This window comes from Strix uralensis, chromosome 5 (assembly GCF_047716275.1).
Source record: "Strix uralensis isolate ZFMK-TIS-50842 chromosome 5, bStrUra1, whole genome shotgun sequence".
Classification (NCBI taxonomy): Eukaryota; Metazoa; Chordata; class Aves; order Strigiformes; family Strigidae; genus Strix; species Strix uralensis.
Genome location: NC_133976.1, coordinates 14,229,214 through 14,253,888, shown reverse-complemented (window position 1 = coordinate 14,253,888; position 24,675 = coordinate 14,229,214). Strand labels below are relative to the sequence as shown.

Here is a 24,675-nt window from a genome sequence, read left to right as displayed (position 1 = left end):
AAATGTACATGAGTGCTTCTTTCTTGTATTATTCCCTTTGACAAGCTCATAAGTGACTTCACAATTCTGCTATGTCCTAGTATTTGCCATACTGGGTGTTAGATATGAATTCTATCTTAAATTATCTAAATATTACAATAATTAACTTCTAAGGATGCTTGCATAGGTAGCATGAGCATTACAAACTAACCATACTGGGAGCCCAGCTATCAGAATTACAGTGTCCCATACAAGCTGTAAGGGTATCCAACATGAAATAAATACTGACTGTTATGAAGAAAGTCACGTTATTCCTATCATTTCTGTGGTACAATTAGTTTCACTGGGGTTGTAAAAGATTTGATTCTTTGAGTTTGGTGAAGGCAAGCAAGATAACGCATGGCATCTGGTGAGCCCACATCACCTTTGCAGCAGGACTTCATCCACAAAATGCTCCTGGACCAGGAGATGCCAAAAGGATAGGGGAGATGCCAAAAGTCATGTGCACTGGGCAGGGGTTGGCAGCTCCTGAGTACAGCCTGAAGAGTTTCCCCCTTTGCTCTGTACAGTCAGACTAATTGTCTTTCTTAATTTTAAATATAGGGCTTGTTGTTCAATACACAAATGACAACGGGATCACCTGGCATTTGCTGAAAGAGTTGGACTTCATGTCGTACCTAGAACCCCAGGTTGTTTCAATAGACTTACCTCGAGAGGCCAAAACCCCTACCACTGCTTTCCGCTGGTGGCAGCCACAACACGGTAAGCAACGCCATCCTAAAAATTCATTAAGCAGCTTTACACAACATGCATGTCAATGCTTCTCAGTATGGGCATGTTCTGCAGAAGCCTCAGCTTACCAAAAATACAGTATGGTGAACAGCTGGGTGCTGTAAGAGCATATTTAGGCTTTCCTCAGTCACACTGCAGATTTGAATTTCTTTTATAGCACCTAGTAGAATAGTGGGCTAAGAGTAAAGTTGCTTAAGAGCTAAGTTTAAACCAACGATGCTGGGAGATAACAGAGGGGAGGGGAAAAGAATATTACACAGAAAAGCCTAAATAAGATTAGAGGATTTACCTGAGTATAGAGTAACCTGGGATGCAAAATGTCTTATAGATTTTATCTCATTTTTTCTGTTTTGGAAGAGGAGGCATAACTTGAGCTTGAATCTGCCTACCTGGTGGCTCCCATCTCACTATTTTAGTATCTCCACACTCCAAAACAGGACCCCCATCCCCTGCCATTGCTGTTGTCCCAGCGCCCTGCTCTCCTGCCTTCTACTGCACCTCCAAAGCCCACTCAGCCACTTCCCACATTCTCAGCTGAAAGTAAAACCCTGGTGCTGACTGATACCTACAGATGCTGTGAGAGCTTCCACTGTGTGGGGGGCACATTACCTCAATTAAAAGTGTCCTGATTGTCTCACCTTCGTGCAAGGCAGCAGCTCCTGGATCCCTGCAGGAAATATAAGGTCATATTCAGAAATATAGCAAAGTACATTTTTAACAGCAGTCCTCTGGGGAGAAAAGCATGCAGCTTACATTCAGGTAATTATGGTATGCAGCTTCTTGGATATCATTTATCATTTTGATGGCTGTTTTTTATTCGTACATTCTCTTACTATGTGTGTGCTGGAGTTAATTGTCCTCACTAGGCAGGAGAGTAGACAAGGCAAGAGGGATGTGATTTAGTTAAGAAGCTAGTCCGTTTGGGAAAAATGTTGAAGTGCCACTTTCCATACCAGCACCCATAGGTGACAACCACTCCTTATTACAGATAATAGCTCCTTCATAGACTGTCCTCTGTCTGCCATAACTCAGTGCAGACTGGCCCTGTCAGCCATGACCCATGTTCCTCATAGTGGCAAGACAAAAGTCCTGGCACATCACTGTTACCTCACAATTTGTTGTCAAGACTTTCTTTCTCCTGTGAGGGCAGTGAATGTACAGTAAGATGGCATTTTCAGCATGCCAGTAGAAAGGTATATTGAAATGAAGGGCTGCAGAAATGGGCTGGAGATGGTGGTGAACTGGGATGCCTGTAGACTGGAGAGCAAGAGAATAGAAGTTTCCGGGAAGGAGAAAGTGAAGACCACTTCTATGAATATCATCTATACCATGAACCTTCAGCATTTTCCTTTGTATACTATCCTCTTCCATACAAAAGGTACTTTGAGAACTATACAGAGGCCTTTCTGATTTAGCTGTGGGGAATGGCAGGAAGGTTGTGACTCTTAAAATGAAAATCCCCAGTCTAGGGGCTCAGGGAGAGCTTCATTCAGACACAGGGAGAGCGTATGATGACAAAGGCACTGAAGCTTGAGAAATGAAGAGGAAAATATCTGTGTTTATCTGAAATAGAAACATACTCTAGAGTCCAGGTTCATCCTTGAGCAATGTTTTAGTCTTGTTTAACACTGCTCACTGAGTGAACACAGGATATGGGCATAAAAGATAACTTACAGGAACTCCACTAACCTGCCTGTTCTACTTTTTATAGGGAAGCATTCAGCTCAGTGGGCTTTGGATGATGTCCTTATAGGGATGAATGACAGCTCTCAGACTGGTTTCCAGGATAAATTTGATGGAACTGTGGATTTACAGGCAAGCTGGTACAGAATACAAGGAGGTCAAGTAGACATCGACTGCCTGTCTATGGATACAGCTCTGATGTTCAGTGAAAACATTGGTATGTGTCACCAAACATTGCCACATTTGTATGAGTCTGTTTTATAAATTATCTATGGGTTAAGTTTTTACAAGACGGGAGGTATAGACAAATTCAGGTATATAGTAATCTGCAGAGAAAGAAGGCTGAAAAAAGCTGAAAATACAGATAACAAATTTGAATGACAGTACCAAAAGCATATGTATAAGGTATACTTTTTGTTGTTATTTTTCTCTCTTTTCTTAGGAAAACCTCGTTATGCTGAAACTTGGGACTTCCATGTATCAGCCTCCACTTTCTTGCAGTTTGAGCTGAGCATGGGTTGCAGCAAGCCATACAGCAATTCCCATAGCATTCACCTGCAATATTCTTTAAACAATGGGAGAGACTGGCACCTGGTGACAGAGGAGTGCGTCCCTCCAACCATCGGCTGTCATCACTACACCGAGAGTTCCATCTACACTTCAGAAAGATTCCAGAACTGGAAAAGAATTACTGTCTACCTCCCACCCTCAACCAAGTGAGCACTGCTCTTCTAGCTGTTTAGCATGATACAGATTTTGATGATCTAATTTGAGCAAACATCCCCCAGCTTGGGAATTTTCTGCATGTCTTTTAAATTATTAAATGTGTGTTGTCACACCACCGGAATTTTAAATTTCACTTCAAAATATTTCATCAGGTACAATCTGAACTGGAGGAACTTAAGGAAATAACAACTTTGGATGAGTGAATCCTTAAGTCTTGCCTATAATCTATGACAGCAAGAACAGGAATGCTAAACCAAGCTTTTCTAACATTTACCCAGTAATAAGCAAGAATTAATGTCCTAACCCATCCTTTCATATAAAAGTATTTTCTGTCATTGCATATAAGTCATCATCCAACATTTAGGCATGTTAGTCATGGCATTCAGTAAGTCAAAACACATGTTACTGAATGTGCCACCTCCAATCTTTTGAGCGGGAGGAGAGTTCTGCCTGCCTCCTAGTGATATCATGTGGTTGTAAATGGATGTGGCAGATATGCTGGCATACGTCTCTCTGAATAAAACCATGCTCTAGTTTAGAAATAACAGATGATGATGATGATATTGCTTACATTATTCTGAATAGTTCTGTAATTCTTCAAAGCACCCTACATATTACCTCTGTAAATTTCACCACCCAGAAAATACGGTGGTAAAAATGGACTCATAGTAAATGAACTGGGACTGGGGTGAACATCTTGGTTTCTAATTCCATAGTTCACTCCAGAGGACCATACATGTTCCTCCAAAGAATATTCTTCACAAACATAATGATATTCTGATCTTGTAAAAATCTGAGGGCAATTCTCTGTGCATTGTCTACAGCACATTTCCTGCCTGAACAAATGCAAGATGATCTAACCCATAATATTTTGATAGATTTTTAAAAAATACTTTCCTCATCTGAGGATAACAAGGCAGTCTGCAATCACAACAGTGTGTATGCATGTGCATGTTTGTACACATATATTCATACATTGCTATACATACATATATGAACATATGTAATCACTGTTTTTTCTTTACACAACACTCAGTATAAATGAAATTTCATTACTTCTTACTTTACTGAAGCAATTATATATTGTTTTAACTCTGCTAGCAACATGTGGAGCTGACAAATGTTAATGTAGCTAATAGTTTCTGCTCAACCACTTTGCTGACCGGCAAGAGTCACAGCAATGTTCTTTCTTGGTTTTCACTTTGCGCACCTTCCTTACAGTCCACTGGAATTTTGCCTAAAAGCTAACCTGAGACATTGAAACTTCCAGTTTCAGCTGGAATATGAATCTTTTCCAAACACAGGCAGTCATGCTTATTAATATGCTTTTCTTCTCCTGAAGTCTATGCGATTTTCTTTATTATTTAGCACTTTGTGGAGAAGACATTTTGAAGCCTGAAATTCATTCACTCTGTTTTTTCTAGCTCTCCCAGAACACGGTTCAGATGGATTCAGTACAACTATGCTTCTGGTGTTGATTCTTGGGCTATTGATAATGTGGTCCTTGCGACAGGGTGCCCCTGGATGTGCTCAGGCCATGGCATCTGTGATGCAGGTCGTTGTGTGTAAGTAGCAACCTGTTTAACCTGCTCCATAGAAAGGATGTTGTGTTTTATCTAGGCCAGCTGGATAACACCTTTTCCTCCCAATTTGTTGCTAGGTGTGACAGAGGCTTTGGCGGTCCATACTGTGTCCCTGTCATTCCTCTGCCGTCTGTTCTGAAGGATGATTTCAATGGTAACTTGCATCCAGACCTTTGGCCTGAGGTCTACGGTGCTGAGAGGGGAAACCTGAATGGTGACACCATCAAGTCTGGAACAGCTCTCATTTTTAAAGGGGTCAGAGATTACTTATATTGAAAACATGAATAAAAAACAGTAGAGTTAAAAACAGAAAGTAAATTTTTTGTTGTTTCCCCCCATATGTTTATGTCCAAGTCTTTAGGCTAGAATTTGACATTTTAATTTTTCTTATCTTTTCCTGCCCTAAATATGCACCATGTTTGTCACAGTTGTTTTTTATGAACAAATGTTTTTCATCTGTTTGTTGGTTATTACTTTCATTTGTGGTATAAATTCCTACTTAACCACCAAAGGAAAAGAATGAAACTCTGCTGCTGAGATTCTTGAGGCCAAGTGAGTGCTTTGAAAATATGGTACAGATTACAATCAATTGGATTTGTGTCTTGAAATCCCCTGATTGGCTTTTGAGTATTTTGAATAATATAAATTAGTCAGCACTGTATTCTATGTAATCAATGTTTATGTAGTTAGCCTGTGTTTTACTTAATTCTATCATTTTGAAGTTCTCTAGCTCTTTAAGGATTTTTTGTTGTTGTTGTTAATTACAGGTTAAAAAAGGCCAGGAAATATCCTATTTTCTGAGCTTCTCAGTTCTTCAGCAAAACACATAATAGAAAGACTTTTGTTCATATAAACACACAGATTTTAAGCTCACACGCAAGTCTTCATTTGACACTGTGAATTCAGGTGCACCAAAAAAGCAAAGTTTAATAATGTTTGGTATAGAAATGAATTATTTAGAAATATTTCTTTGCAAAACCTTGACTCCAGTTCAACCTATTTAGATCATCTAAATCACAAATCACAGGATGTGCATTGTCTAAAACTTGGATTAGTTGTTCCTGCATGTTGTTCACCTGGGGGAATAGGTATGAGAAAGAGGGAAGCTCTGAGAGGTGGTTTGCTAGATCTCTGCAGAACACGGACCGGCTCTGGCCGCAGGATCCACACAACACTGAGCTCATCTATAGAGATGGACAGGACATTAGGGGTCACTATGAAGTCTCCTGTCTGCTCTAAGTCAAGAGGTTGCCCCAGAAGACAATATTTGTACAAAACGTTTTTTGAGGCACAGAAAAAAGATCCTAGAGAGGAGTCTTCCTGCCTGGAAATTAGGGTGCTTGGCTACTATACAATTTCCCCCAAAAATTAGTAGACTAGCTTGGACTCAATGTCTGAGTAAGTCAGTGCTTGTAGATCACATCCCAGTGATTCAGAGCATGAACTGAGTGAACTGTACCTGTATCTGTGTGGTGACACACCCATATCTAGCCCTTTCCATTACTGTGGCTCACTTTGCCAAGGCTATCACTGTTCCCATTTACTGCCTGGGAGAAGGTGTGGGATGGAGAATTACCTCTCTTGCTACCACCAGCAGCACTTACAAACATCCATGAAATAATAAGCTGCAGAGCATCTTTGATAACGGGAACTAAGACTCACACTATATATTCTGTATTTGCAGGAAGGACTGAGAATGCTTGTTTCAAGAGATCTAGATTGCACTAATACCGTGTACATCCAGTTTTCATTTAAATTTATTGCCAAAGGTAAGATCATTGTTGATTTCCTATCACTTCTCTAGCTTTATTCATGTATAGTAGCATCACAGAAAAGAATATGGATTTACATTTTCAACTTCAGTGTACACGATCATCAGTTTATTGTAGATAATATGGGAACTTGTTTGAGCTTCTGCATCAAACCTACCTTGCTACCAGCCTACATGGCTGTCTGTGCAGTTCTTAAGAAAAAAGTAAACTGTGGTCATGTCAAAAACAGCACATCTAGTACAGTCTTTGAGCAGAAGAGAAACAAAATAGCTCAAGATTTTTTAAAGATTTTGCAGTATGTTGGGAAAAAAAATTATCATTGTTTAAAGTCATAAAATGGTGCCTATAATAGATTACTTAAGGGACTGACAAGGAACTACAGGGAGTTTCATTTTCAAGCTTCAGTCCACTGCATTAAAAGCTCTTACCATTTGACTTCCTAGTAGGTATCTTAGAGATGACTAAACGCCATAATTTTGTTTAATCGTGTATGATGACTAGTCAGACTTTGCAAGCCAAGTTTACACATTGGTGTAACAAGCTTAAGACAGTTTCTCTAGTACAAGTATTTCCAAGCCAATGATTCAGTCATACCCTGCTCCAAGGCCCTGCCATCTCTGGCTTTGCACAATAATTTTATCCAAGTCAGGAGTGACATGGTAGAGAACCACTAACCTGGCTGAGGGTTTGAGTAACTCCCATGCAATTTCAGAAGTCCTTCCTAGCATTGCTTGTAGAGCACTTCCAGGCTGAACTCTCAACATGCAAAAACTCCTCTGCATTTTGTGGAAGGTGGAAGACGTTCATAGCTTTTGTGGGAAGATCAGTGCCCTGGGACTGGACCCTAACTGACTCACCATTTTTCAAAGGACAGCGTGAAAAGAGTTCTGAACCACCTCTTTCTTCCTAAATAGATCTTAGCCAAATCTCTGTATGGGCAAGTAAAAATGCAGCTCTTTCTGAATTAAGTTTGATTCCCTTTAATAGGCATTTAATCATATATATTTGGCCATTTATTACTATTGTTTAAGTACTTTATGGAAAAGAGAGAAAACAATAGCCAAAAACATGCCCCAAAACAATAACATGATGAATATTTCATGTTTAAAAGCAAAATCTTTGTGAAGACTTCTTTTACAAAACTATGCACTGGAAATATTTCTACATACGATCCTTGCCAAAATATTTGAAAATACAATGAGTAAAAATGTCATTCTGAAAGGCAAGAATAGTCAAATGCCTCAAGGCTGGATTTTGACACTTGACCCACAAGAGGTAAAGCAGTGAAATGAGAAATCTTTTCTCATTACATCTATATGGCTTGCTAGCCCTAGGCCTGGATCCAGGACCTAGTCCCAACAAGCTCCCTAACATTGAATACAAATTAATATAGCTGCACACATCTCTCAGCTGTATTAAGAGCAGTGTGGTGTTTACTGTTAATCACCACAGATAAACCAAAATAAGCTCCTGACTGCAAATGTCTCCTCCCTGCTTTTTTCTACATGCCGTGGTTGAAGAAACTCTGTGCTAGAGCAGGGTGGAGTAGGAGCATGTACATCAGGCACTTTGGCTTCAGCAAATTTGGTTAATTTAAGAACAGAACATGTGAAAAACTTGCACAGTAAAGTACAGTGAGGCTGGGATTATTAAACTGTTTCTTGGTCCTTTTCTGCTGCTGTTTCCTGCTCTCAGGCTGATTTTTTGAGGACATGCCATCACTGTGCCACACTATGAAGGATGTGGAGAGTGTAAATTTGGCTGAGTGAGAACTCAGCTCAAATATACCATCACTCAGATGCTGATGTTCCTGGTCAGCCAGTCAGGCACGGGCCAGACATATGCTGGGGATTTAACCAGCATCAAGTGTGAGTGCTGGGCTCTAATCAGCATATGTTAATAGCTATGGCTGTAAAGAGCCTTATTGACTCTTTAAATCTTTAAGTAGAAAAAGGGAGGAACTGGTAGTCAGAAAATGCAAATTTTACTATCAGTTCCACCACTGATTTTTAGGCCCAATTTAAAGCACAGAATATTGCTTTCTTGTTGTTGTTAAAACATGCTAATAAAGATCTGTGCTTTCCATCAATTATATCGTTTCTGGGCATGAATATGCTTATATCAGTGTCTACAGTCAGAGCCATAGACTATAAATTTGTGAGGATAAGGACTATGTCTTTATCTGTGGGTGCCACAGATGGTGATGATAATGTCTAGAATCTGGAAAAAACAAGCAAATAAGTACTGGATTACTGAAAAATGACTGAGGTAGAAGGAGCTGGTTTGTTCTAATCTAAAGAATGATAACACTGAGATAGCTTCTCATCCAAGTAATTAACCATGACCATACATATAATGAACAGCAATGTAAATTTAATGCCTAATTCATTAGCATTTTGCAGACAGACAAGCAAAGGAAAGCATGGGGAGATGTGTATGTACAGTACACATAGAATGTCTCAACAGCTTAAGTTGTCAAAGGAAGCCTATACTCTGTAATATATATCAGAGTAACCTAATTGTATTTACACTTGAAGAAGTGTTTTTGAGCTAGAGCTTTTTAAAACTGGATTATAATGAACATAAATGCATGTCCTCTCTGCTCCAGGCACCCCCGAGAGGTCTCATTCTATCCTGCTGCAATATTCTGTCAACGGCGGCATCACTTGGCACCTGATAGATGAGTTTTACTTCACGCAGACTACAGATGTCCTCTTTATTAATGTTCCTCTGCCCTATTCAGCCCAAAGCAACGCGACACGGTTCAGGCTCTGGCAACCTTACAACAATGGTAAGGAAGAGACACCCATGGAATTCCAGGTCCACATTTGCACAGCTCAGCATCTGTAAGAGGCTGGAGTTTTGAACTCAACAATAATAGAAGCTCTTAAATCATGTTTTATTATATTTGAACTCCTTCAATTAAAATTATCACAGGACTATGTTTATTGTTCTTATGAAGTTGCTGTATGCTTTAAAGTGAAAATACCTTAACTTAATAACCCTTGACTCTGTGCAGAAGACTATCAGCTTTGGTCCTAGAGGGACTGGGAGATCAAGCAACATCAATAAAGTTTACTTCACTCAGGTTCTTCTCATTATTTTTAATGGACCTGATTCTCCTTAACACTGAGGGCCCATTAGGATGCTGCAATTATACAAAAGTGTCCCAAGTGTAAATGGGAACTGGGCCTACCTTGCTCAGAATTAACTAGGCATTAAAAACCCATTTAGAAAGAGTATGAAGTGAGCAGTTAATCTTTTGATTAAATTGTAAAGGACTGTAGAAAACCACAAGAGGAATGTGGCTCATTCCTCCTGATTACAGGAGATGTGCCAGCTGAAGAAATCTCTCCTCTGCTCTCAGTTACTCTCAGCACATTTATTAGCAGGAGCTGACATTAAGGGCTCTAAAGAATTCCAGCAATCATATAGATATGGTGATACAGCAAAGATTTATTCCATGCAGGCAAATGCCTAGCACACCTCTAACAAAAAATGCAAATTCAAATCCAGTCCTAAGAATCCAGTTCCAGTTCATTCTTCTGATGGGTCTTGACTAAAACATTTAACTAAACTTTTCTTGCAGACATTATCCTTAAGTAGAAATTTTATTTAAAAGAAGCCTTTTAACTTTCTCTAATCAACACAAAGACTTTTACATTGATGAAAAGAACAGTTACACAAAAGATCTGGCAATCTCCGGTTTGAAAGCACCAATTTTCTGACATATTTGAATTTATAATCCATTGGAGAGAAGGTCACTCAGAGTTTCCTTCTCTCTCAAAGAGCTCTCGCCAGGCAAACACAAGCTGCTGAGTGCAAGGAAAAAGGTGTAGAATTAAATCATCCTTTCAGGCTGCTTGGGTTCTACAACAGCTGATCATTTAGATGATTCTTCATTAAAGAAGACATTGATGCTAGAGTTTCAAAGTAAATGTGATTTAAAGAGAAGATAATTGTTCATCACAGGTCTTCCACTCTTCAGTTTGATGTGACTTCTAGAAATTTTAAAGGAATAAAAGTTAATTCAGTAGGGTGGGGCTGCAGAGCAGTATGGAGACTATTTTCATGGAAAATGAAAATTCTCCATCTTCCATTTCTATTTTAATGGAAAATAAAAATAGTGAAGCCACATTTTTAGCACCCTTTTCTCCATGTAATCCATAAATACTGGCTACTGTTCTGCTCTCTAATAATAGTAGTATTAAGTCTGAATAGGAATGTTCCCCTTTTCTTTGTAGGCAAAAAAGAAGAAATCTGGATTATTGATGACTTCATTATTGATGGAAATAACCTAAAGAATCCCATGATCCTTTTGGATACGTTTGACTTCGGTCCCAAAGAGGACAACTGGTTTTTCTATCCTGGTGGAAACATTGGGCTTTATTGCCCATATTCATCTAAAGGAGCTCCGTAAGCATCTCTCTGCAACAAATTAGAAAGAAGTTACTGTGTAATAAACTGAGTCTGAAGTACTCCTTTCCTTTTTTTACAGGGAAGAAGATTCAGCCATGGTATTTGTTTCAAATGAAGTTGGAGAACACTCCATTACAACAAGAGACCTGAGTGTAAATGAAAACACTATAATCCAATTTGAGGTACTTGTCCTCAGAAAGTTATTTTGCCTTTTGCTTAGAGAATTCTGTTCCTTCAGGTTCTGCTCTTTGTTGTATTTTCCCAGCTGTTATGATAATCAAGTAGAGAAGCCTGTATAATTTCCCCTGTAATTGCTTTGATATTACTTTCCCTCATGTGGGTGTATCATGAAGCTTTTAATACACAGATAAGGGAAATTTCTGCCTCAAAGTCTTATACATTCTTGCCTAAATTACTTGCACCGATAACATTAAAGTCCACGTCCTACGAGTTGGAGTCACTACTGGCAGACAAGATGATGAGCAAAATATAATGAGGGTCCAGATTGTCACTTCCCAGCCTGCTCAGGGTAGGTGTGCAGCATTTCCATGAGCTGAACCAGTGGAGAGCTACGACTTCATCTGTGACATTAGAAATTCATTTTTCCTACTTGCTGTCTTAACTGCACTGCTGTACTTTCTCAGAAAGCCAAGGTTCTGTTTTCTTTTTGCTTCTGCCCATGCTTTCAGAAATGCTCAGAGGAAGCTGTTCTTTAGCCATGATGGCCTGAATTCATCCCATCTTAGGGAGTTATCTAAAGCTCATGAATAAGGAGCATATTTTTTGTGCTTCTCATATAGTCAGTGGAAACAGGAATCCCAATGATAACACATAGTCTAAACTAAACTGTGTTTCTGGTTTATCCTAAAATCTAAACTGTGCATTGGCTAGGGCAGCTACTGATAGGAGTAACCATTTAGCTTAGTATATATTAGTCTAGAGGGTTCATTATATTGCCAGTAAAAGACTCTTTCATGTAAATTGCCATGCCACAATTACCAGGCTGCTTTTAACAAAGATGTAGCATGCTGTAGCATTAAACAGCAAATGATACTGATTTATAAACAATTACTAAAATGATACTAAGGGTTTTCCAAGAAAACTAGGTTTAGCTGTGTACTCATGCACATTTCAGTTTGTCATGCAATAAATTCATAAATTATTGAATGCAAACCATTTTCTGTTTTAAAATATAGATTAGAACCTGTAGAACAGAAATGTTTGAGGTCACTTTAAGATATTTATAAGTCTTCAGAGCATTAACCTCATAAAATCTACATGCTTACTTCCATATGTGGTAAGAACATTGTTTTCAGCTCACGTTTTTGAGGACATTAGTATAAATGAAGAAGTTATGCATAATGCAGTAGAGTTTCTCTCTGTGTCTCAGGAGTCAAAACCTATATTGGCTCAAGCATCTCTCTAAGCTTCCGGATGAGTAGACAACCCTTCTAGTCAAATGTAGGTTGATGGGACTCATGTGCGCTGAAGAGCGATGAAGGAAATTCGATGTAAGATACATTTTCAACATTCATGCACAGTTCTAAGTATTACTGGATTTTAGAAAAAAATAGATTTTTCATTACAGAGCAGCATGTTATACAATTATTTTCTGCTACAAAGATATGTAAAAACCCCAAAATGTTTCATAGTTTTAGTACAGGCTTTGTATTTCATCAGCAATGGATGTTTATTTATTGCATGGTAAGTATAGTACATCTTATTTTATATGACAGAGTCATCCTGTAAGGGAGCTATTTCTTCTTCTTTTATATAAGCAATTTGAAACTAAAAGAACATCTTAATATCGGTGTGAAAGAAAAGCAGACTAATATGCACTGGGTGCATGCAGAAAATATGTCTTAAGAGGTCTCAGATTCTGTACAAAACATTTTATATTTTTTTTCAGTAGTACAACTGTTATTCATGTAAGTTTTCTGCCTTTTCTATTGTCTACATCAGGAATCTTGTAAGAACAGCCTGAGAGGTTTGACACTTCCAAACTATGTTTTGGTATGACATTGAATCTAAATCCATCCAGCTATGATACTCTTTCAATGCTGTCTCCTAGGGCTTTGCTGCTATACATGAGCAAATGGGTAGTGAGTATGAAATCTGAAGAACATATGGAAGTGATACAGCACACACCCTGTAGCATAAGCTTTTTTTTTTTTTGAAGTGTAACATAAAAGAGGACCATAGTGTATATCAGCAATTTAACAAAAAGTTCATATTTGCACATTTTGTTTTAATATTTCTGGTTTTAAAAATGCACTTTTGGTGCTGTGATTACTTCAGTACCTGCCAGAGGATTGCAAGAGCTGATGCATTTGCTCCAGCAACGTTAGCATCTCTCCTTTGGGATTTTGTCTAATTAACTTTATGGTTGTCTCTTAGTAGAAGTAGTCAGGGATTTCATTTTACATTCATTTTATGATAAGTGATATGCCCATGGACAGGTAGGCCAATGTGCAAGAGTTCATGTTCACGTGCATGTCCTTAGTGCATCATCCCAGTTATTAAATGAGTTCCCAAATCACCATTTTCCTGGGCTAAATAAATACCATACCAAATGGGGGAGGCTGAATAAGATGAAGAGTGATTAGGAGTCCTGCCCTATGTCATCTTCTGCATTTCATGTCTTGGCCCCAGATCAATATTGGCTGCACCACTGATAGCTCCTCTGCTGACCCGGTGAAGCTGGAGTTCTCACGAGATCTGGGGGCGACCTGGCACCTGCTGCTCCCCTTGTGCTACAGCAGCAGCAGCCACCTCAGCTCCCTGTGCTCCACTGAGCATCACCCAAGTAGCACTTACTATGCAGGCACCACCCAGGGCTGGAGAAGGGAGGTCATTCACTTTGGAAAACTGCACCTCTGTGGGTAAGTGTCTAGCTCCTATTCCTGTCCAGCTGCTCGTTGGTTTGTTTTTATTTCTGTTTTCCATCCAAAATGTTCTCCCAGCACAAGAGTGGTGCATAAGAACTGGAACACTAGAGCAGACCAGATGACAAATTTTTCTCCACATTTTGTCTTGAATGTTAGTGTTCAAATATGTTGTGCCTAACGCTAATGTAGAATAGACACAAATCATATCCTATTTATCTATGTATGTAATTGGTGACATTTTTATGGAAGTGGGTTGTATGGTAAAATTAATGCAAAACTGACTGTTCTTAAAGCACTTTGTATGTTCTTTACTGCAGTTCGTTAGCCATTTAAATTCAGCAAGGATATTCAGCAAGGATATTATTCCAAGCACGAATAAAAGCTGGGCAGTGAGTGGACTGATAGCAGCTCTGTGGAGAAGGACTTGGGGGTATTAGCAGATAGAAAACTGACTATGAGCCAGCAATGTGCACTCAAAGCCCAGAAAGCCAGCTGTATCCTGGGCTGCATCAAGAGAAGTGTGGCCAGCAGCTCAAGGGAGGTGATTCTCCCCCCCTACTCTGCTCTTGTGAGACCCCACCTGGAGTGCTGTGTCCAGCTCTGGGGCCGCCAACATAAGGACATGGACCTGCTCACACAGTACCAGAGGAAGGACATGAAGACGATCAGGGGGCTGCAGCACTTTCCCTGTGAGGACAGGCTGAGAGAGTTGGGGTTGTTCAGCCTAGAGAAGAGAAGGCTCCGGGGAGACCTTATAGTGGCCTTCCAGTACTTAAAGGGGGCTACAGGAAAGATGGGGAGGGACTCTTTAACAGGGAGTGTAGGGATAGGACAAGGGGTAATGGTTTTAAACTGAAAGAAGGTAGGTTTAGATTAGATATAAGGAAGAAATTATTTCCTGTGAGGGTGGTGAGGCACTGGAACAGTTTGCCCAGAGAAGCTGTGGCTGCCCCCTCCCTGTCAGTGTTCAAGGCCAGGCTGGATGGGGCTTTGAGAAACCTGCTCTAGTGGAAGGTGTCCCTGCCCATGGCAGGGGGATTGGAACTAGATGATCTTTAAGGTCCCTTCCAACTCAAATCATTCTATGAGTTTATGATTCTATGATTCTTGCATGAAATTAGAAAATGAGGTAAAATGTGAGCTAATATAAACTTGATTCTACTTCAGTGTAAGGAAATGGGCTGATATAAATACTTGAGGTCTCTTGTAGCTGTAAAGTTCTCTGATTCTAAGAAATTATAACTGCTGCAGTCACTCAGAAACTTAATGTTTGTTGAACAGACTAGGTTGGATGTTATCAGATACATGGCATAGAAAAACAATATGTGCTAGCATGCATAATAATATGTAACTTTTCAAAATATAAAACAGTACTGTTTACTTTTTCAGGGAAAACTGTCTTGTAGCATTAACTCAGTTTCTGTAAAAGAACACACCATTAAGGATTAAACTGTAGCACATATGAATGAAAATGAGCTATGCAACTATGAGACTTTATGAGTCTGTGCAACTATGAGACTTGAGTATTTAAGAAACTACTGCATGCAATGGTCCCTCCACTAAATAAGTGGCCCCATATGTGCCTCTGAAAGTATGAAAAGAGCTATATAAGAGATGAGAACCACATTTGGAAAGTCTGGATGTTTAATAATTTAAGAAAATGTTTACATTTTAAACTTGTATTTTCTGGTTTAAGACAGTTAACATTTCAAGCATGGAATAGGTAACAGTCTCTTGCAGCAGCTCATTTGTCCTTCTGGCTTTGCCCAAAAGAATTATTTGACCATTTACCCAACTACCAACACATCCCTTCCTAACTCATTTAAACCTTCCAGGTATTTTCATTTAGTCCTCTGTTCCTGAGCCATTTTCTCCTGTTTGCCTGCCTTTCCTCCTATACCTTCCCTAACACACTAGGCCAGAAGTCAATTGCTGATAGCCAGCCAAACCCAGCAGTGCAAAGCAGCCTCCATGGAGCATTCAGGGCCATGAAATTCTTGGGCCAGAGGGCTGAAGTGGGATTTTCTGCACCAGAATACACTGTAATAACAAGAAAAAACTCCAAACCTCACTCATTGTGTAATCCTAAAAAAACCCCAGCCTTTTCATCCCCAAAGTGTCAAGTGATTATATTTAAATGAAGATGAAGACATTTTCAGTTATTTCTACTACATATGTTATTTTGGACATTAATATATATTCTCAGCAGACAGCTGTAACTAAGATTTAGTATTCCAGTTATGTTCTGAAGGAAAAGACGAGAGCTTGTTGGGGCAGTGAAGAAACCCCTACCAACTTCAACAAGACCAGTATTTCACTCTACTTCAGACACAAGTCAGACTTCACCCCCACCAAGAGGGAGCCTGAGAGAAGGAGCTGATGTGCTTCAGGGATGGAATTAATCCAGTCCATGGGGCAGAGATCTCCTCTAAAGAGGATCTTACAAAACCTCCAGCCTCACGCTTGTGTCCTCGCCTCAGGGCACACTAGAATCAATGTTTTTGACTTTCAGCAGGACTCTGGTTCTTGGGTATCTTTCTTGAAACTCTTAGTAGTGTCCCCACCCATCAGCTATCCCTTATCACCTGAATCCCCTCATAAAAATTTCTTTTTATCACACCAAGACAAAAAAACCTCATCAGCTAACTGTGCTATTGATTCACCTGCTGCATTTAGATATCTCTAATAAGACATATTAAACATGCAAGGCAATAAGTGCTTTTCCCTTCTCACTCTTCTGGTTTCCTTCCTCCTTTAAAATGTTTTCTGAATTGTCAATAAAATTAGTCTCTCAAGTATTTTTCCCCATCTTGATTTGTTTTCCCTCTTTCCCTAGTCGGTTCCTCTTTATATGTGGCATTGATGTGAGTAGCACTTAGGAGGCAAACTAAAAATGACAGGACAGCACCCAAAGGAGAATACAGTTTAAATTAACAACTTGCAATATCAGTTTGGTTTAAGATTAAGCCACCTGAAAGCAAACTGAATACCTGGTGACATTTCAGATCATGTTTTCTTTCTGTGTAACTGATGGTGAGATCCTATCACCCCAGCTCTACAGGTGGTCTCCCTGGGGGCAGGGTGGCAGCATGAAGTAGGATTTCACTCTCCAGGAGAGGGTGGAAGTGGTCTGATCTGACCCAGACACTGTATGCCAAAGTAGAAGGAAATCCATCAGACTACAGCCATTCATCCTCCCCATGAACGATGGAGAGAAGAGTGGTTAGATTTCAAATCCCATTTTCAAGTCTGTCATTCAGTTTTGGTGTAACAACTAATGAATAATGTTATTTTTATTTCTGTCAGTACTTGGGTTGAACGTCAACATAAAGATGCATGAGGTACTAAAGGAATTAGGTATAGCAGTCAGTTTCTAGAATTAAGCTATTTGTCAAGCCAGTTCCAACAGAAAGAATACTGTATATATGCATAGTATGGCATATATAGAGAACACAAAAAAGATGGAACTATTATTTAAAGTACACTTTATGCCTTTTTCAGGTTGGCAAGGTTCAGGTGGTACCAAGGATTTTACCCTGCTGGATCCCAGCCAGTGACTTGGGCCATTGACAATGTGTACATCGGCCCCCAGTGCGAGGAGATGTGCAACGGGCACGGCAGCTGTATCAACGGCACAAAGTGCATCTGTGACCCTGGGTACTCTGGGCCAACCTGCAAAATAAGTACCAAGAATTCTGACTTCCTTAAGGATGATTTTGAAGGTATCTCTTTTTTGGGGGGAAGGGTGAATTCTGCCCATCCGTCTTAGTGGAACCCAGGGCTCAAGGGATAAAACAGCAAAGTCTTCCTCACTCCTGAATGTTTCTGAATATAATTTATGCTGTGGGCGTATTCCCATGAACCAAGTAGTTTAGATGTCATTCTCAAGCATGGTTTGTGAATATCCAATGACTATCAGTTGCCTGGTTTGGAGTGTCTGTCTGACTCTTTGTGAAGTTGTTAATGCCAGAATACAAAATATTCACCAAAATGGAATTTCCTGAAACTCTACATGTAGAAAATAATTTTAGAAGAAAACGATGGTTTGATAGTAGTTTGACTTTAGCACAGACAGAACACATACAAGTGAGGCAAACAACAGAAGGCTTTGAGGTTGTGTTGTTTCTCACTACAAGGGAAATCGAAGTGGCCTTAATACAGCAAACACGGTTTCAGAGCAGACTGTGTGTCTCAGCAGTGAGGGCCACTGCTCAGCAGGCATGGCAGACCCCAAGCCAGTGATGGTAGGAGGGAACTCAAAGCCTCATGCGTGCCTGGGCACACACTGCATCCACACACACAACTCTAAAACCACCTAGAGGTTTCCCCCCACTAGCAAGCATGGCAAGAAGAGCACATTTTGAATAAAGCAGCAGCTGTGAACCAAACTCATCCTTTCATAGGTGCTGCTGTTCATTTTAAATTTTGCCAGCCCTTGCTTGCGTACTACCACATGGTACCCAAAGTTTCTTTATATAGACCTGGGTACTTTGTTGTTATCTTAAGAAAAATGAATAAAAGTGGAAAATCTTGTGAATATCTGGAGACTAAGATCCCAGATTTCATACATCTGGATTTATTTTGTTTATTTTATTTTGATTCATGGCAGTTTTCTAGATTACATTGCATCAGAAACACTGAATATTTCTTCACTCTGCATGTGATGTTTAATTTAGCTCTTTTCCTCTGGAAGTAGTACTTTTGCAGTAGGAGCACTTCAAGGTAAATCATAAATATGTATTTACTGTGTATTCAGGTCAGCTGGAGTCGGATAGATTCTTGCTTGTGAGTGGTGGAAAGCCATCAAGGAAATGTGGTATCATGTCTGGAGGAAACAACCTTTTCTTTAATGAAGAAGGCTTACGCATGCTGATGACTCGAGACCTAGATTTGTCACAAGCCAGGTAACACAATTTCAAAGTTTTTTCAGGATTTCACTGAAGAAATAATATACTGAAGAATAATACATACGTGATATTTCTGTGGTAAAGGCAAACTGATATATTCTGTGGTCCTTACTTTAGCAAATATTGCATTTTAACCACTGTTACCCATTTAAATTAAATTTAACCTGAACTTTAACAGGACCATTTAAATCTTACTTTTTTCCTTGAATATTAACTCCAGGATCTGATGCCACACCTTCAGTACTTTGTGCAAGTTTTTATTTCTTAAGTGCATACTGTGAGAAATCGATTGCATGTCACATGCTCTGTTGTCTTACAGAAATCGACTGCACCTCACACGCTCTGTTGTCTTACAGTTTGGTGTATTATGAGCTATTGCTGAAACAGGAGTACCTACTGCCAGTATAACTCTTACATTCATCATCTCACAATTCTTTCATTTTTGAAGCTTGCTTTCTTCTTATAGTGCACATTTGTTTCCAACAATTTACTGAGAAATTCCCATCAAGCTGTCACCAGCTACACCAAGCACAGCAATTGAAAAGCAAACATTTTTAGCATATTGAGAGATTACGTTGTATGATTACGGCCTGCAGAGGAGATATTTGATGTTTGAGACACGCTCAGCAAACCACATTAAAAAAATTTACACTAATATAAATTAAACCACATCCTAATTGCATGCATGTTAATAAATACGCATTGTTTTATAATTTATTCAGTATCTTAGTTTATATCCTTATATTATTACTTTGGAGGGATTGCATTTTCTCTGACACTTTTTTCCACTGATCTCTTGTAAACACCCACACCCTACTCCTCTCTAATGTTCTGTGGGAAACACTTTAACAAGCACTTTATCTCTTTTTGACTTGTCTTCATCAGCATTGAAGCTTCAAATAATGGTTTAATTGCAGAGCCTCATGGTCAATAAAGATACTTAATTTCTAACCATTGAATTTTTTAGATCAGCAGTTAGCTAACCCTCAGTGAGGTTTAATATTAAAGATTCCTGTACTGAATTTGTAAGATTCCTCACAGCAAACTTTTTTCAGAACTTGGTAAACACAAACATCAATTTTCTCTGCACTAATTTGATTTCCTAGACCATTCTGAAATTAAAAGATTATTTAACAAAAGATACAAGAGATCTTGTAAGTTGCTCCATTAGACTAAATGACATGTTTTCCTTATTGCTCATGTTCAAAGAACTGTCATTTATCTCTTCTCCGTGATAGTCTGTAGCCGGATTTGCATATATTGACCTCAAGGTGTTACATGGAGATAAATTAATTCTGTCTTGGAAAACAAAGCAGTATGTTTAATTTCTTGTATATGCTTATGAAAAATAACAGTTATCAACAAATAACTGTATGTTCTCTTCTAAACAGCAAGGCAGACTGCAATGGTGTTGCTGGGGGCTGCTCTTTAGCAGCCTAAAGTAATTGCAGAGGGATTTTCCTAATTTCCAGGCTGACTCTATCGGCCACCTGCAAAGCACAACAGATCTCTCTGTGACACAGACGTGCCAAGTTCTGCACAGGACTTGGGGAGAAGTTTCAGTTTATGGCAGGAATGATGAGAAACAGCATTTCTCATAGATATTTTTAAGGGTATCAGACTCAGTAGTCACATTAAAACTTCCCCTTATGAGATCCCCTGAAATACAAAGGCAAGCAGTGGTGTCTGTTGGTGCTGCCAGCCACACTGAGCACCTGGGAACTGAAATCAAGTGGAGTCTCCAATCCACTATCCACTGCCATCATTTCTATATTTTAAAGAATTTAACACAGGAGACAGTATATCATGGTGATACCAGTAGCTGAAACTGGACAGCATGAAATATCAGTAGGGACACAATATTTTAGGTATCCCAACTGATCAAATCCCTTTCAATTCTGAATTACTGGAAGAATAGCCACACATTTTAGTGTTACTAGATCTATAAGAAAACTTTGCTTTTCCATTTCAAAATAGGCAGAGCATTTGCAAAATATCTGTGGGATGAGAAGAGATATTTAAAATTACTTCTTCATCTGCTAAATGTTATGTTACCAATATTTGAGTGGGTTTATTACTATATTAGTAAAAATTCAGATAAAAGAATAGCAATCAACAGAGAGCAGATTCAACAGAGACAAGGTCACCTGGGTTTACTTCCTTTGAATTATGTGGTGAACGTTGGAGTAAATCTGAGGAGGCACAAAGACTTTCCAGCAGTGAATCCAATCCATTACAGTTGATATGTTGATCCATGAGGGTGCCCAGTGCTCCTTTACAGCTCAAGCAATATGTTATGTCTGGGACGTGGAGGTGGATATAATTTATAACGAAAGAAGTTATATATAGTAGCAGGGAAACCATGAGTCGCAGCGAGGACTAGAATTAATTGACTTGCAGGTCTGGTGTTTTATTGAAGCTTCATCTGTCCAGCACCTCTGCAGCATCCACTCCCAGTGGATCTACCTGCAGATCAAGCCAGAGCAAGACTTTTGATACAAAACTTCTTTTGAGCCATTTCATTTAACCATGAGACAGGCAGTACTAATGCAATAATAATTAGAACAGATACAACACTCTAAAGCTGTGCAAAAGCTGTGCAAACATGAATTAATACTTGTAATATCCCTGCAAGTCCGATAGGTAAATATCATTACGGCAGTGGTTCCCTCCACTCCAAGTGCATAGTAGAGCTCTTTATAAGCATCAGCTAATGGGAAGAATTTCACAGTTTGATACAAGTCTATTGTGCTGCTTTGGAGAAGCCAATTAAATAAGGGATGAAAGTGTTGGTGTCCCTGGGTGGCTTGGGCTGGCTTCAGGGAAGCCAGCACATTTAAGCGGTGTGATTTAGACAAATTTCCCAGGCTGACTAAACGGACAAAAAGATCCCTGAAAGTGAAACGTGCTTTGTTCTCCTGTCCAGGTTTTCTCTAGTTTATGCCAGTGGAAAACCAGGATGCTTATTTTGAATTTAAGCACTTCAGCAAATTATTAGCAAATTATGATCTACTTAAGGCACCATTGCTTTTCTGCCACTAAAATCTGTACTCATGGACTGCAGGGATAAAAATTTCACCCAGGATTATGTTTCTGATATTTGCAACACCATCTGCTATGCAGACAAAAGCTCAAAACATAAATGACCAGCTTTGCTAAGCCTCTTCTGCCTGGCAAACTACCACACAGGCAAAATGAATTTTCATCATCCCACCTGTCTGTCTGCTTATATTCTGGAGTCTTTGAAAAGGAAATCATAAGATCTCCTAAAGCTGACTCTTACAGCAAGAAATCATGGGGCTAGTCAACAGACAAACTCCAAGTCTCTCTAGCTGGTTATCTAGGATGTTGCAGAAAATAAATCTTTCCAGTAATTGCTCCCCCTGTTAGATTTGTGCAGTTCTTCATGAGACTAGGATGCGGCAAGGGGGTGCCAGACCCCAGGAGCCAGCCTGTGCTGCTGCAGTATTCACTCAACGGGGGCCTCACGTGGAGCCTTCTCCAGGAATTCCTCTTCAGTAACTCCAGCAATGTGGGACGATACATTGCCCTGGAAATTCCCTTGAAGGCCCGTTCCAGCTCCACTCGGCTTCGCTGGTGGCAACCATCTGAGAACGGGCATTTCTACAGTCCCTGGGTAATCGACCAGGTAAGGAATCCTCTAGGTTCTTTTTTTTTAATACAACTTTAGACTGTTTTCAGTCTTAATATTTCCCTTTTCCTGGCATATGTCATTTCACCGGGTCAAGCAAAAATGCTTTATATAAAGATATTCTAGAATTATAATAATCTAGAAAAAGAACAGAGCACAATTACTGTTTGCTAATCTTGTGATTTTAATGCACCATTTACATGCGGGGTACTGAACACACATTTTGGAGCTAGGAAAGTCTTTTATATATGGGTAGAGGCTCATGTTCATGTTGCAGAAGGCCTTACCATGCAACATGCAAGTCTGAGGCCGAACTTCAAAAACCTTCACTTAAAAATATATAGTATCTAATAATCTAAATATGTAATTGGCTTGATAGAATGTAATAGAAAAAACTATAGAAAATGTCAATCTATATCCATCTTCTAATTTTGAAAGCAAAGTTGTGTTTCATATTTGGGATTTGCTTCTATAAAGATTATTACATTGCTTTGTATGACTTGGTATAAATCTCAAGAAACCCCACTAAAGTGATTGCACTCTAAGTAGTGTTATTGGGCTGTACAAGGCAACTTGCTTTAAATATTTATGAAGGTTTTTTTAAAGGAGTTAGTTCAGGTCCTTAGGAGAAACCCAGAAACCAAACTCCCAGTCATGTTTAATGATGTGGTTACAAAATTTTACTTCCCATCTTTCTGTTTAAAAAATCCTCATTCTTTAATTCCTGTATCTTCATTGAATGTAGCTATATTAGTTCAGAACAATCAGAAATTGAATTCAGAATAACAAATGAAAATTAATTCTACCTTGCTTGCTGTTGAATAGTAAAATGCTGGTGTCTTACAGGCAATGGCAAAAAAGAGAAACTCCCCAGTTCTATCAGCAGATGCAAGCTGATAGTAGTGCACCAGCTTATAGTACAGCTGAACAATCAGTGGGAAAAATGACAGTCTAATCACTTTGCTCCTACCAACATTTATTTTTGTGAGCAGTTTTACTTCACCCAGGATGGAGTTTACCTACCTGAACTTTAGATTTGTACAGTTGAGCCAATATCTTTGAGGCCCCTTCATAGAAAAAAGATATTCCCTTCCTCATAACCTAAACTCTTTACAGAGTGAATTTGTCCATTTTGGACTAGCAGAATATATATGCATAGATGGGTAAATCTTCCTCCTCCAGGATGCTATGCCACATGCATGTTTGTGAAGGCTTCTAGACATTTTTTCTTTTCAATAACAATTCCTTTCCTGACATTTCAGATTCTTATTGGAGGAAACATCTCTGGCAATACAGTATTAGAAGATGATTTCACCACACTGGATAGTAGAAAGTGGCTACTCCACCCTGGTGGAACAAAGATGCCAGTCTGTGGGTCTACTGGGGATGCTCTAGTGTTCATTGAGAAAGCTAGCACCCGCTATGTTGTTACTACTGACATCGTTGTCAATGAAGACTCTTTCTTGCAAATAGATTTTGCAGCCTCCTGCTCTGTTACAGACTCCTGTTATGGTAATGACTTCTTAGTAATTCCTGCCCTTCTTCCTCTCCTGTGCTGGAAAGATCACTTGTTTTCTGATTCATCATAACAAGAACTCAGAAACAAAATAAAGCTGCATGTTTCTGTTAGGAATTGTAATAACAGCTTTTTTATTCTAGATGTCTGAAGCCTAACATAAACTAAAGTGTATTATTCCCTCCAAGCACTTAAGTTGCAGTTCAATTAATTTAAGAAAAAGACTAACAGCTGTCTTACTCAAACCCATTTACCAGTATGTGGCATCCACTGCTTGGGGTGATCTTGTGGTTCTAATAATAAGCAGCTGGGTGTTCCCAGCATATGTTTCTTGCTTTGTGGTTTTGCATTTTCAGTGAAGTAAGTCTCAGTTCAGATCTCACTTGCACCTCTATAACTAAGAAATCATTTATATCAGCATCCATCTGACACATGCTAAGTCAGCATCAACTGCAGAAATTTGTATCATCCATACAAAATAATAAACATATATATATGGATGGATGCATGCATGTATGAATGTGCATGATCCAATTTTTATTACCTAGATTCCTTTTTTTTCATTATATGTATTCAGTGCAGAGCATGCTTTTATATGTGTATATGTATATGCACATATACATACATATACACATATAAATAAAAACATGGTCTGCACTCAATACACATCACATGGAAATTAAAAATTGGTTCATGATGTGAATTTTAAGATGCACAAGAAACAGGTCCTCCTAGCTTTTGAATTCTTGTTTGTACAT

General features: G+C 39.1%; 1 protein-coding gene across 2 annotated transcripts in view; it reads left to right on the top strand.

The window, feature by feature from the left end:
• The window catches only part of RELN (reelin), a 295,992-nt gene that overhangs the window by 236,390 nt on the left and 34,927 nt on the right, over positions 1-24,675 (top strand). For both annotated transcript variants that reach the window (XM_074869921.1, XM_074869920.1), the window contains exons 32-45: positions 583-741; positions 2,483-2,671; positions 2,897-3,170; positions 4,605-4,745; positions 4,841-5,018; positions 6,448-6,532; positions 9,144-9,326; positions 10,780-10,951; positions 11,034-11,136; positions 13,607-13,836; positions 17,344-17,564; positions 18,599-18,746; positions 22,140-22,398; positions 23,664-23,913. In XM_074869921.1, the coding sequence (XP_074726022.1) occupies positions 583-741; positions 2,483-2,671; positions 2,897-3,170; positions 4,605-4,745; positions 4,841-5,018; positions 6,448-6,532; positions 9,144-9,326; positions 10,780-10,951; positions 11,034-11,136; positions 13,607-13,836; positions 17,344-17,564; positions 18,599-18,746; positions 22,140-22,398; positions 23,664-23,913 (2,592 nt within the window). The remainder of the gene's footprint in view (positions 1-582; positions 742-2,482; positions 2,672-2,896; positions 3,171-4,604; positions 4,746-4,840; positions 5,019-6,447; positions 6,533-9,143; positions 9,327-10,779; positions 10,952-11,033; positions 11,137-13,606; positions 13,837-17,343; positions 17,565-18,598; positions 18,747-22,139; positions 22,399-23,663; positions 23,914-24,675) is intronic.